Below are 12,636 nucleotides of genomic sequence, written 5' to 3'. Positions count from 1 at the left end.
CAGCTGATGACTTAAATCAAAAAAATATGACTGAAAGGAACAACCCACAGCTGAAAAGAATGAAATCAGGACACACGCCACAGCTGAGATGCTGACATGACACACATTTGTTTATTTTATTTACACTGTAAAAATCATATTGAAATAGCCATCACCTGTCTATCAGTGCTTTCAACAATAACAGATATGTAATGCATTATTTTTTGTGCCATAACAATGCATGCAATACATGACTTGTGTAATAATGTAGGACAATGCAACAGAAAGATGGAGAGACTCTTCAAACAATACGTTCATACCCTTGTCATTAATAAAGATTTCCACTCAACATCTGTTGTAAATGATCACTAATCAATGTTGATATAACTGAAATGGACTTTTGATATCTTGTCTTTCCCACAAAAAATAAAATAAACATTTTGAATATTAAAAAAAAGGTGCAGTTTGTCAGCATGAAATCCTATGAAACATAATACAAAATATAAAGGTAATGGGCATAGGGTAGAGTAATAAAATGACACATTTATACTGCTTATTAATACAGTCTTCCAGCAACGCTGTATTGTAAAGCCAATAAATAAACAAACAATAATGTACATGGGTCACACAATTCATTTGTTCTTTCCTGAAACTTGAGGATTTCACATTGACTTGGTGACAGAAGACAACGTTGTAGCACCGCTGAGAATGAAAGCCAGTTCACGCAGCCTAGACCCATCTCACAATAGTTCTCATGTATGATGCATTTCATTTTGTTCTTTCCTTTTTTTTCTTTAACATGACAACACAAAGCTTCCTTCTATTGTCCAACTATTGAGGAAGCCCACTTTGATTATTCCCAGTCTGCTTTTTATCAAGCCGAAGAGTAAAATTATGCTTTCTTACTTGCGTCTTTGAAGCATCCCTTTTCATTATCGGACCCCAAATTTCCAATTGATCAAGAATTGCAATGCAGACCAGGGCATATCATGTTGTTTCATGGCAGTGCCTGAAACCTCGTCAGCTGTTTTTTCTCTGTTGGCCTGCCATCATTGCCTTTGGTTGACTGGGAGATGTTGGGTGTCCAGGGTACAGATCTGTTCAATCACATACAGTCTATAAACAAAGCTGGGATTTTTCAGGTTTTCAGTTTCTTTTGGGTATGTCAGTCCTATTCGCTTTAATCAAGATTCCCATTTTGCAAGTTCCTCCTCATAATTCTCCCCTTTATTTGTACTGTCCTGATCACATTCCTGTGTAGTGAATCAAGTTCTTGTATCCAGATGTCCGGCATCGCAGGGAGAAGAAAGGGCAACTCTCTTGCACTTCCATTGAAGTGTCATTCGTTTTTCAGTGCTCGCCACACGCTTCAAGCAAAAAACACTGTCTTTTCAAGCATGGACGTCAAATGTAGTCTTTTGTCTACCTAACCACCTATCTGTCTGTGTCACAAACAGAGTCACTCCGTATGATTATAGGTTTGAATTTGAACAGGATTGGCAGCACTGCTTGCCGTAAAACTTGTGGTTGCAGACGCCATGCTGGGGCACCAGGTAACACCAATTGAAGTAATCCCGGCATGCAAGGTCTGTGGAAAAAACGGGGGAAAAAATGATGAGGGCCTTTTTTTCTATTCTGACAGGGTATTTTAAGATAACTCTGTTCAGACTACAGATTACAAGACTTTGTATCCAAGTAGCACTCTATTATGTTAGGTACCTTTCTTCTCAGGTTGTGGGCAGAAGTTGGTGTTGCAGGCCTGAGACATTGAGGGTTTAAGATGGAGGGCACAGCCAGGAGAGGGCTTCCCCTGGACCAGACATTGGACTGTCCTGGCCTGCACACCTCCTCCGCATGTCACTGTGCACTGTGGAATACAGAGAAACAAAACCTTGATGATGAAAACAATCATGTCATGTCAAACAATCAATGTCATGAACCACAGTATTACACACTTAATTCCTCCTCTCTTGTCAATCACCAAATGTTGATGAGCTCACAAAGCAACCATTAACAAAGCAAAAACTCTGCAGATATAACATGTAATGCAGTGCTCCTTAAGCTGAAAATACACCCGTGCCGTTGCGGTGCGGTGTATCATGTGACGTGCATCAAGTGCCCCCTTTAGCACACACTAGATGCATTGTGCTGCAGCTCATCAACAGACGACTACGCAAAGTTATTAATACTTTTACTGAAAGATCTGTACTTCCTCCATCTATACATTAGAGTAAAATCATGCGTGGACAGCCCCTAATTAAATTTCATTTCTCAACTAAACTGCAGATCTCTAGAGCTATGACTCGCTAGGCAATATCTTTTTTGCCATTGTCTTTATAATGACAGGATTGTGGGTCATTTAACTCCCACAGATATTTCTCAATCTCAACAAAGAGTCTTTCCTCATCTTTTCTTTGTCACACATGTGACACATCACCAGCTACAGAGTTCTCTTTATACCTCAATAGTGAGGAAAGGCGTCAAGAAAAAGAGCTGCTATGGGAGCTGCTATGTCCGAGCAGAGAGCAAGCGGGAGAAAAGTGCAGTTAGTTCTGAGGGTGGTGAGACTGGAAATTGGACAGTGATGTGAAGTGCCACAGGGTGGCGTTACCAGGAGCGCCAATGTGCAACATAGCCAAGGAATCCTGCTCTTGTGGCTTGAAGCCTCATTTCAACTCCATGGTATGGCACGGCTCGACTCGACTTGCTTGGAACATTTTTTTTCTTGGATAGTACCTGGTACCTGTTACTTTTTAATACCAACTTGATTGAAGTTTCAATGAGCTGAGCCGATACTAAAAGGTGAAATTATAATACCGTGCACCACTGATTGGTTCGATAAAATTATCTATGGCACAACATCGGACATCCTGCACAGACCCACCATTTTAAATAGCCAAGCTACCATCAGTAGCGACCGCAATTTGTTTTATTCACTCAACCCAGATTTAGTTACTTGATCCCCCTTAATTACTGTTACTAAGTTGGACAGTTTGATAAAAAGAAACATGGCATTGCCTGTTCTGCTGAGCTGAATGCTGAAATGTTTATTAGATAGCGTCTCTGTGTCAGGCAATATTGCTTAAAGAAGCAACAGCATACTACAGTTTGCGGTGCAATGATACACTGAAAATCTCATTGAAAAAAGGAGAAGTAGAAACCGAGGATGAAAAAACAATGAGTCTTGTCATGTCATCCCCAGTCAGTTGATGAAGTGCAGATGTTAATCTGTTTGGTTGCTAATAAAAGGATCCATGGAGAGCAACAGATGGAGCAACATGCATGGTTTCTCATTGACGATGATGTCATGGCAGTTTAACTAGGTGTCACTATGACGATCAGCTAAAAATCCCGCCTACATTGACATGGTACTATCTGCAATGGAAAATGAAAATGAGAAAAGTTCCTGGTGCTAAATGTGAGTTGAGTGGTTCCAAACCATGCAGTGAAATGTGGCATGAGTCAGTGTACCTGAGACCAAGGAGATGAGTGCCATTCTGCTCGAGGAGGAGGCTGAGGGAGGGGTTGAGGTGGATGGGTGCGATGATGCGTGCTCCAATGGTGGACTGATGGAGTAGTGCGGATGGGGCACTCAGCCAGGATGCAGGGTCTCTGGAGCTCTACTGTGGGCTTGGGGACATGATGGCACTTCTTGGCAGCAAGTTCTCTGTATTTTCCTGCAGTGTCCTGTTTTATGGAAACCAAAAATACTTGTGTAAGCTACAAGATGCCATTGTGTGATGTGAAACCCTTGAGAAAACTAAGAAAATCTATAGCACTGTATGTATGTCATAAAAAACAGTAAAGAAAGAAACTGAAAACTTTAATTATGACAAAGAAATTTAAGGAGATGAGAATTTGACGCAGTGAACTGTTACAATTAATATTTCAAAGTACTAGTTTAATAAGTAGGAGTCAACATTGTCCTATATTTGAACATCATTACACAGGTAATACACACCTTCTCTGCACACTTGATGAAGCGTGCCTGATATCCACGACCACACGTTACTGAACACTGGACAATCAAAGAAGGACAGGAACAAAGAAATGGATTGAGAGAGAGCATTTTTACATTAGCTGAAACATTCTAATTTTACATACTGCATTACTAATGCTGTATTTATTTTAGCTGGATATTTTTCATCAGTCTTTGCAACTGCTCTTGAATTACCTCTTGCCACGTGGAGACAAACCACTGGACTTTGCGTTGTTTCTGGCAGCGTTTGATGAAACAGGATTCTTGACTGGTGGGTTTCGGCAGGCCCGCACACAAACTGTCTGGCAGTGTGTGTGTCCGGGCATCTGGGCTGGCGCTCGTACACAGCACTGTCCTCTTCCTCAAGCCGTTGCCACACTTACGAGAGCACTGCCAAATACATAGAAACACAATAAGGCTAAAATCTGATGTCCTTAAATGCTTTCAAGATAATAAAAGTAAGGATTTATCTAAATTAATTCAAGATTTGACATAATGTAGCTATTACATGAGTTCACCATAGAAAAATGGTCACAGTCCAACTATGCACACAAAGTATTTAAGCATGGCTGCTATATGTTCACATTCTCTACACAGTGACTTAATGTGCTCTACTTCCTAATACTTCCTCTGACGTATTCCAAAAATCCCCCCAATGTTCATTCTGAACCTATGCACACATCTTATGGCACGGCCTCAATCAAACTCTTGAAAGTGTTTCACTATATCAAAGAGAGAAGGGGGGCAGTGACACAGTGCTATGGAAGAACCAGAGAGGAAGTAAACTGGATACCATTTGTGGCAGGTAGTTAAGGATATTTGGGGGTAAAATGGCAGTTAAAAAAGTTTAAGAGTGACACAAATCACCACACACAATGTATAGGAATTGGACAGAGAACAAAACAGGGCGGTCTCAGCAGGCACATTCATAGTTTAAAGCCACTGAGATCACTGTTATAAAATGTGGTGAAGCCATCAAGGCGAGGGTTCACTGAAAACACAGTGTGTAGAGCTTTTTAGGCTGGATCGCAAGTGTGCAACTTTAAAATGTGCGTTTTTCCTGCTGTGAATGAAAGTGTTGCATTACTGCAGCAGCATGCCTCGAGAATTCTCATCTTTCACTGTCACACACGCTCACCTGTGACCATGGCCCACTGGTCCAAACTGGTGGACAGCTGTGTGTGTTGCAGGCTTGCCTCCTGGCAGGTGTGGGCTGGGCACAGTGAGAGTCGGCCAGGGTGTCTACTATAGTCTGGCTGGTTCTCTGGACGCACTGGACCTGCCGCGTCTGCTCCCCTCCTCCACAGCTCCGGCTGCACACCCCCCACTCTCCTACAGACCAGCTGGGACAACACAACACAAGGCCGCTGAGTCAACATGCAGAGCTCTCAATCACTTATACAGACAGGCCTGCGGGAATTCACAAATGACATGATGACTGCACAGTTAAAGTGACTGTAGGTAACTCTCTGTGTTGTATTGAAACTAATTCTCTTCTCCAGTGGCCTCTGCAGCTTCTTCTTCTTCAGAAATAAGGAACTGTAAAACCCACAAGTAACTGTAGTTGCAACAAAAGCTTGAATAGCTCTTAAAGTGGCAATCTTGGAGATTTCAGTCGAGGTTTATTTGGTAACACCTGTAGTTACTGGTGCAGTTTAATATGGTTTAAAATCAAATACAACAGGTCACAGAGTTCTGAGGGCAGCAAAACAAACCACTGTCAGTTTAATAAAGAAGTCGGTCAGTAATTGATCTTTCTTCATCATGTGAGCAGCTGTGACCTGATTTTATCCTGCACATGGCATGAGCCTGCAAATAGCAGGGCATAGTAAAAGGATTTGGTAACATCTGGGGCTGAGAAATGAAGCCAATGCAAAAGTTCAGCCAAAAACTGCAGTTCAGCAAATGGCCACTTGAGGCTTGCTCCAAAAGTGAGTCAATCCCCATAGATCCCCATGATGAATGCCCAACTTTACAGCAGAGACAAATATGTTTAGCCTGGTACAAAAAACTGCTTTGGTCTCTGTGACTAAATTCCCTCCAAATCTTAGCTCCACAAATGCGACGCACGCGCAAAATCGCCTACTCAAAGCTTCAAAACATGAATCCACAAACAGGTGATGTCATGGTGGCTAAGTCCATTTTATTCATACAGTCTATGGTTGGCTATCCTGCTGGTGTGCAGCCTGTCACCTGCAGCTCTTCATCAAAACTTAATATGAATCTCTCTGTAGCCAAAGCTCATGGCGCCAATGGAAAGACTATCTCTTCCTGGGCAGAGACACTAAATCATGTTGAAATATTATCAAACAGCTCACTGGGGCTGATGTTCTTGTTCCACATCCCCTGCAATATTTCAAACCCATCTGGTGTCAAAAAATGAAAAAAAAAAAGACTTGTTGCTTTGTATTGTGAATACATTTTTGATAAACGATGGTGGTATCTGCTAAGCTCACTGAAAAACACATTGCATTTCCTGTAACTACTTCATAATAAAAGTCAACGTGTTTTGCCAGTTCAGTGCTTTTAATATAAAGCTGCAGCAGTAAGAAATGTTCAAATTGCATTAGCAGTAACTTAATACAGCTTTTTATTACAGAAATGTTCACCCTCTACACCCAGTTCATAATACTGCAAATGTATAAATATATCAACCTCGTTCGGCAGTTAACAGTGACTTAACAGACATTTATTTTAATGAAAATCTTCAGGATTATTGCTTTAACTTATTTTCAGTTGTAAAACACCTTTTCACAGAGCCACTGGCACACAAGAGTACGATCATAACAAAAAGATAGGAATATACACGTGTTCATACATATTGTTGAACTTGTTGGAGTGTTGCAGGCCGAACTCTTTGGGGTGTAAGACATTTGTTCATGGTTGACTGGCTTCAGAGCACGTCAGAACATTGGAAACACCAGGCTTTTAAACTGTAACCTAAACCCCACTGCACGGTTTAAAACCCCCTCCTTGCCTAAACTCAGCCCTCATCACCACTAAAACTAAATATCACCACATATGTCTTTCATAATTACCTCCATTTGTACTGTACACGCCTAACAAATACACATGTTGGGAATTACAAAAAAGAGGCCTTTTGTAGATATTTATTAAGCATCCTTTGTTTTAATTCATCTGAGACACACAATCCTTTAACCCTGATGATTGCTTGGTTTAGGACATTATAGTTTATTTATTTTTAAGGAATTTTTTCTTCAACACTGCAGCACCCAGGCAGACCACATCTCTAAGTCGCCTAATCCCAGAGCCTCCTACTTTTTCACTCTTCCTAAAACCTTCATTGTATCTATCCCAAGTGACCCCAAACTCAAGGTGCAGGCAGCTCAATCCCTCATCACACACTCTGTCAACCTCTTGCTAACTTCACCCCAATGTACCCATCCAGCTGCCTAAGATCTACCCCAAACAACCCAAAAACATAACTGTCAGCACATAGAGTTGTATATATTAACATCTAAACTTTATTTGTGGTTATTTGGTGCATCACTTGCTTGGAATGTTGTATAGAGAGGATGAGAAGAGCTTAGCTCTAAAGGGCATTATGCATGCACTATCGAATCTAAATAAATATGGATGGAGGAATTCCATCTGGTTTTATATATGTTATGGTTTGTCAGGAAGAAGAGACATGCTGTATTATCATCAAAGGATGATTTAAGGGAAGAGGAGGAGAATGTAGAGATGAACATGTCTATTCAGCTGTTTACTTTAAAGATTTTACCGAGTGGACAACACATACATGTAACATATTTAACATGCTGACATGATATATATTGGCCCTTGGCACAGAAATAGGAGCAAAATCCTCATGGTGTTATTGAATACATAAATAAATGGAAGGAGGAGGAGACCAGCAATTTTTAGAGCGACATTGTGTCTTTCAAGAGCTAAGACATATTTAGACACACTACATTTACACTGTTGGCTTTAACAAAGGAAATTCAGTACACCTACAGTACAGGCCAAAAGTTTGGACACACCTTGTCATTCAATGCGTTTTCTTTATTTTCATGACTATTTACATTGTAGATTCTCACTGAAGGCATCAAAACTATGAATGAACACATGTGGAGTTATGTACTTAACGAAAAAAGGTGAAATAACTGAAAACATGTTTTATATTCTAGTTTCTTCAAAATAGCCACCCTTTGCTCTGATTACTGCTTTGCACACTCTTGGCATTCTCTCCATGAGCTTCAAGAGGTAGTCACCTGAAATGGTTTCCACTTCACAGGTGTGCCTTATCAGGGTTAATTAGTGGAATTTCTTGCTTTATCAATGGGGTTGGGACCATCAGTTGTGTTGTGCAGAAGTCAGGTTAATACACAGCCGACAGCCCTCTTGGACAACTGTTAAAATTCATATTATGGCAAGAACCAATCAGCTAACTAAAGAAAAACGAGTGGCCATCATTACTTTAAGAAATGAAGGTCAGTCAGTCCGGAAAATTGCAAAAACTTTAAATGTGTCCCCAAGTGGAGTCGCAAAAACCATCAAGCGCTACAATGAAACTGGCACACATGAGGACCGACCCAGGAAAGGAAGACCAAGAGTCACCTCTGCTTCTGAGGATAAGTTCATCCGAGTCACCAGCCTCAGAAATCACAAGTTAACAGCAGCTCAGATCAGAGACCAGATGAATGCCACACAGAGTTCTAGCAGCAGACCCATCTCTAGAACAACTGTTAAGAGACACTGGTCTAATCAGGCCTTCATGGTCAAATAGCTGCTAAACAAACCACTGCTAAGGAGAGGCAACAAGCAGAAGAGATTTGTTTGGGCCAAGAAACACAAGGAATGGACATTAGACCAGTGGAAATCTGTGCTTTGGTCTGATGGGTCCAAATTTGAGATCTTTGGTTCCAACCGCCGTGTCTTTGTGAGACGCAGAAAAGGTGAACGGATGGAGTCCACATGCCTGGTTCCCACTGTGAAGCATGGAGGAGGAGGTGTGATGGTGTGGGGGTGTTTTGCTGGTGACACTGTTGGGGATTTATTCAAAATTGAAGGCACACTGAACCAGCATGGCTACCACAGCATCCTGCAGCGACATGCCATCCCATCCGGTTTGCGTTTAGTTGGACGATCATTTATTTTCAACAGGACAATGACCCCAAACACACCTCCAGGCTGTGTAAGGGCTATTTGACCAAGAAGGAGAGTGATGGAGTGCTGCGGCAGATGACCTGGCCTCCACAGTCACCGGACCTGAACCCAATCGAGATGGTTTGGGGTGAGCTGGACCGCAGAGTGAAGGCAAAGGGGCCAACAAGTGCTAAACACCTCTGGGAACTCCTTCAAGACTGTTGGAAAACCATTTCAGGTGACTACCTCTTGAAGCTCATCGAGAGGCTATTTTGAAGAAACTAGAATATAAAACATGTTTTCAGTTATTTCACCTTTTTTTGTTAAGTACATAACTCCACATGTGTTCATTCATAGTTTTGATGCCTTCAGTGAGAATCTACAATGTAAATAGTCATGAAAATAAAGAAAATGCATTGAATGACAAGGTGTGTCCAAACTTTTGGCCTGTACTGTATGTCTATTTTGTATTTCTCCATAAATATTTTGATACTTATAGCTACAGGTGGTCACTTTTATTAAAAAAATGTTAGTCATGTTTGCTGAAACTCTCAATATAGCCTGACAGAGGTACACTGGACAGATAATCTGTGAGAAACATCATGTTCATCTGCCTGCTCCTAGTGTTTCTTTCCAATAGCATCTGCTGAACAAAAACAACCAATCAGTGCTGAGGAGTCTTTTACACAGCTGTCAGTCATTGTCAAACTAGGCAGCTCTGATCAAATATGAATCATGATTCTGTAACTGCATTACCTGTTTCTCACCTCAAATGTTTTCAGAAACATATTTTAGTGTACTGTTTAGCTGTAAAATGAGAAAGTTTGTGACTTGGCCCCTATGTTGAAAACAATGTCGGCAACCACAATCCAAAGCAATCTTTCCCATTTTCCAGCTAAACAGCACACTCTGATTGGTTGTTTTCTTTCAGTTGCAGTGGATTTTAGCAAATACCATTAGAAGTAGTAGGATGAGGAGGAGAACATAATTTTTACTTTTACACAGATATCCTGTGATATGGTAGCAACAAAGAGCTTTGCTTTTTAGGAGAACCAAAAAAATGTTGGTGCAATGCCACCCCAGTGTGTGATTTAAGTAAGCATGCTGGCATTCAGGAAACAAGAGAAGTGTGATAGGTGTGACGTGTAAGACAACAGAGTCGGCTTCTAGCGTGACATATAACATACGCATTGGGCAGCACTTTCTAACAATGGTATAACATGGCAACAGCAATCATGTACCATCCCTGTTATATATGGGCTGATCTCCACCTCTGCTCCTGGACCTCTTTTTCTCCCAAACATGCTGACATTTTTAGTTGCTGTTCTCCTCCTTTGAGTTAGCTGCTAACTGCTTCTGGCAGCTCTTTATATCTCCCGGTGGTAGGTTGCACACATAACACGAAGTCAAAATGTCATTGCCTTCTCGTCAATGGTCCGTCCACAGACATTGATTAGGTGCTGTTACTACCTCTGCTGGCTTAAAGGTGAAACCATTCCCCCTATTTTATACAGAACTGTGGGGCGGACTTATGGCGCGAAAATCCTACATTGAACAGGCAGTTTAAAAGGGGCTTCTGTCTCTTGTACTTCTGTCAGGATATAGAGAGAGTTTCAGTAAGTATGACGAAAAGTTATATCTATGAAAGTTACCAACTGTAGACCTACTTTTAAACTGTACAGGATTTCTATGATGTAACAAGCTTGTAGTGGTTAGCTGATATCATGGATTATTATGTAAGAACATTTACCTACTTGCTACAGGATAACATCATACTGGTATACTTTATTAAATCTTATTTTGACTCTCTTACATCACTTAGTTTCATCTCAGATGTCGGTTTCTGCACTGAAAAGTAGAATACAGTCATCTGGCATTGAATGTGGTAGATGATAAAGGTGATATATTAGCGCGCTAATTACTACTGAAGGGCATTTAATTATACCATGAATTTATCACCTCGGTGACCCCACTGGCATGGCCGTTGGTATAATACACTGATTAATGCCATATCAAATTTTAGACCAACGTGATCTTTGCCTTGACTGTTATTTGTGAGTGGGGACGTTTGAGGATGAGGAAGCATCACTGTGTCTGGACAGAAGCATGAGGGGATCAGATGTCCTGTGGACAGAGAGTCAGATAACCCCTGTGGTCTAAATGACGCTGTCTAGATGCTCACCAGAGGCATTAAATAACTTCTGACCAGTGTTTATGGCTGTGCCACTGTGCATGTGTTTGAGCTTTCAAGTATGCATTTCAGTGTGTGGGTGTTTCTCTGCTTACATCAGTGTGCGTCCACACTGTGAGAGAGAATGATATCATGCTCTAAATGTGAGCGGGCATCGGAAACCTTTTTCCATGATGTAATGCCTGTGCAGTCAAACTTACTTGGTGCAGACACAGCAAAATGAAATAACTGTAGGGCCTCAGAATAGTTTGACCTGCAGAGATGGACTGATGACCACAGATAGCTTGTCTAGTCTAGTGTGCATGCTTTGGTCAGTGCAGCACATATTTTGTCTCCGCTCACAGTTTATTCACAAGGAGGGCCAAAAACTGTAAGATGCACTTTGAAAAACTTGTCCTGGGGTCTCAGTTATAACAACTGCATACACAAAAAATGAGGTCAGAAAGAGGCAACTTACCGTGCAAAAGTTGTAATCTATAAAGACAAACTTGACAGGAAAATGCGCACACCTGTATGGAAACTCTGACCTATGTGTATGAACAATTTGGAGACAAGGAAAATTTGTGGCACAGATGGTGAGGTGGTGAATTGAAGCCAGACTGTAGAAATTAAGTGTGACATCACTATAGGTGTAACGATGGTTCTCACACATTAAATTTCACTTTGTATCACAAGTCACTTATAGATCCAACTTATAATAAAGATTCAGTTCAGCTGTTTTATTTGTGCTTTTGCAAGAGAGCCATAACTTTTCAATAAGCACCTTTCAGTTCTAGAAACTATGAGCCAACTACAATCACTCAGTGCTGTCTCACCATCACATTCCCACCCCTGGAGGGCAGACGATAGGGTCGGACTATATGCTGCTGACACTCGTGGTTAGCTGTGGAGCGCACATCAATAACACTGAATAACTGCAAAACAGAACATCAGTAGTTTCCAATAATATCTGCCACTACTGTACATCTCACAAAGCACGATTTCAGTTTTCATACAGTTTTTGGGTGTAAAATCACTCCAGTGGACACAACAGTGTGCACACAGAAGACACTGCGGTGACTGCCACACATATAGTACTTTGCCCTCTCCAGTCACCTTACATGCATCTTCCCCACCTGCACATATGGATATTGTACATTAGTAAAGTCTGGAAATAAAGCCAGCAACAGCTCTCGCACAATTATTAAACTCCAGACCCTCACTATGAGTCTTCATCATATGGCAGGCCAAGAGTGCCATAACAAACATAAGTGAATAGATTGCCACTGATTATTGTGATCATTTTGGCAAGATGTGAGGCAATCAGCACAATTGCTGTGAACATATAAATACTGCTATGATTCACTGTAAAAACCCACTGATATGCAGGCTCATCGAC

The 12,636-nt window shown here is 41.2% G+C and overlaps 1 protein-coding gene across 1 annotated transcript in view; it reads right to left on the bottom strand.

Moving 5' to 3' along the window:
* Positions 1-213: 213 nt before the first annotated feature.
* Positions 214-12,636, bottom strand: part of LOC125893213 (A disintegrin and metalloproteinase with thrombospondin motifs 16) — a 72,589-nt gene continuing 60,166 nt past the window's right edge. The window contains exons 19-24 of the mRNA XM_049583775.1: positions 5,097-5,301; positions 4,154-4,348; positions 3,941-3,997; positions 3,451-3,666; positions 1,699-1,846; positions 214-1,567 (exon numbers count right to left, since the gene is read on the bottom strand). Coding sequence (XP_049439732.1) covers positions 1,452-1,567; positions 1,699-1,846; positions 3,451-3,666; positions 3,941-3,997; positions 4,154-4,348; positions 5,097-5,301 — 937 coding nt within the window. The 3' untranslated portion in view covers positions 214-1,451. The remainder of the gene's footprint in view (positions 1,568-1,698; positions 1,847-3,450; positions 3,667-3,940; positions 3,998-4,153; positions 4,349-5,096; positions 5,302-12,636) is intronic.

Source organism: Epinephelus fuscoguttatus, linkage group LG8 (genome assembly GCF_011397635.1).
Source record: "Epinephelus fuscoguttatus linkage group LG8, E.fuscoguttatus.final_Chr_v1".
Taxonomy (NCBI): Eukaryota; Metazoa; Chordata; class Actinopteri; order Perciformes; family Serranidae; genus Epinephelus; species Epinephelus fuscoguttatus.
The sequence above is the reverse complement of the archived record's forward strand: the minus strand, read 5'-3'. Positions and strand labels throughout refer to the sequence as shown.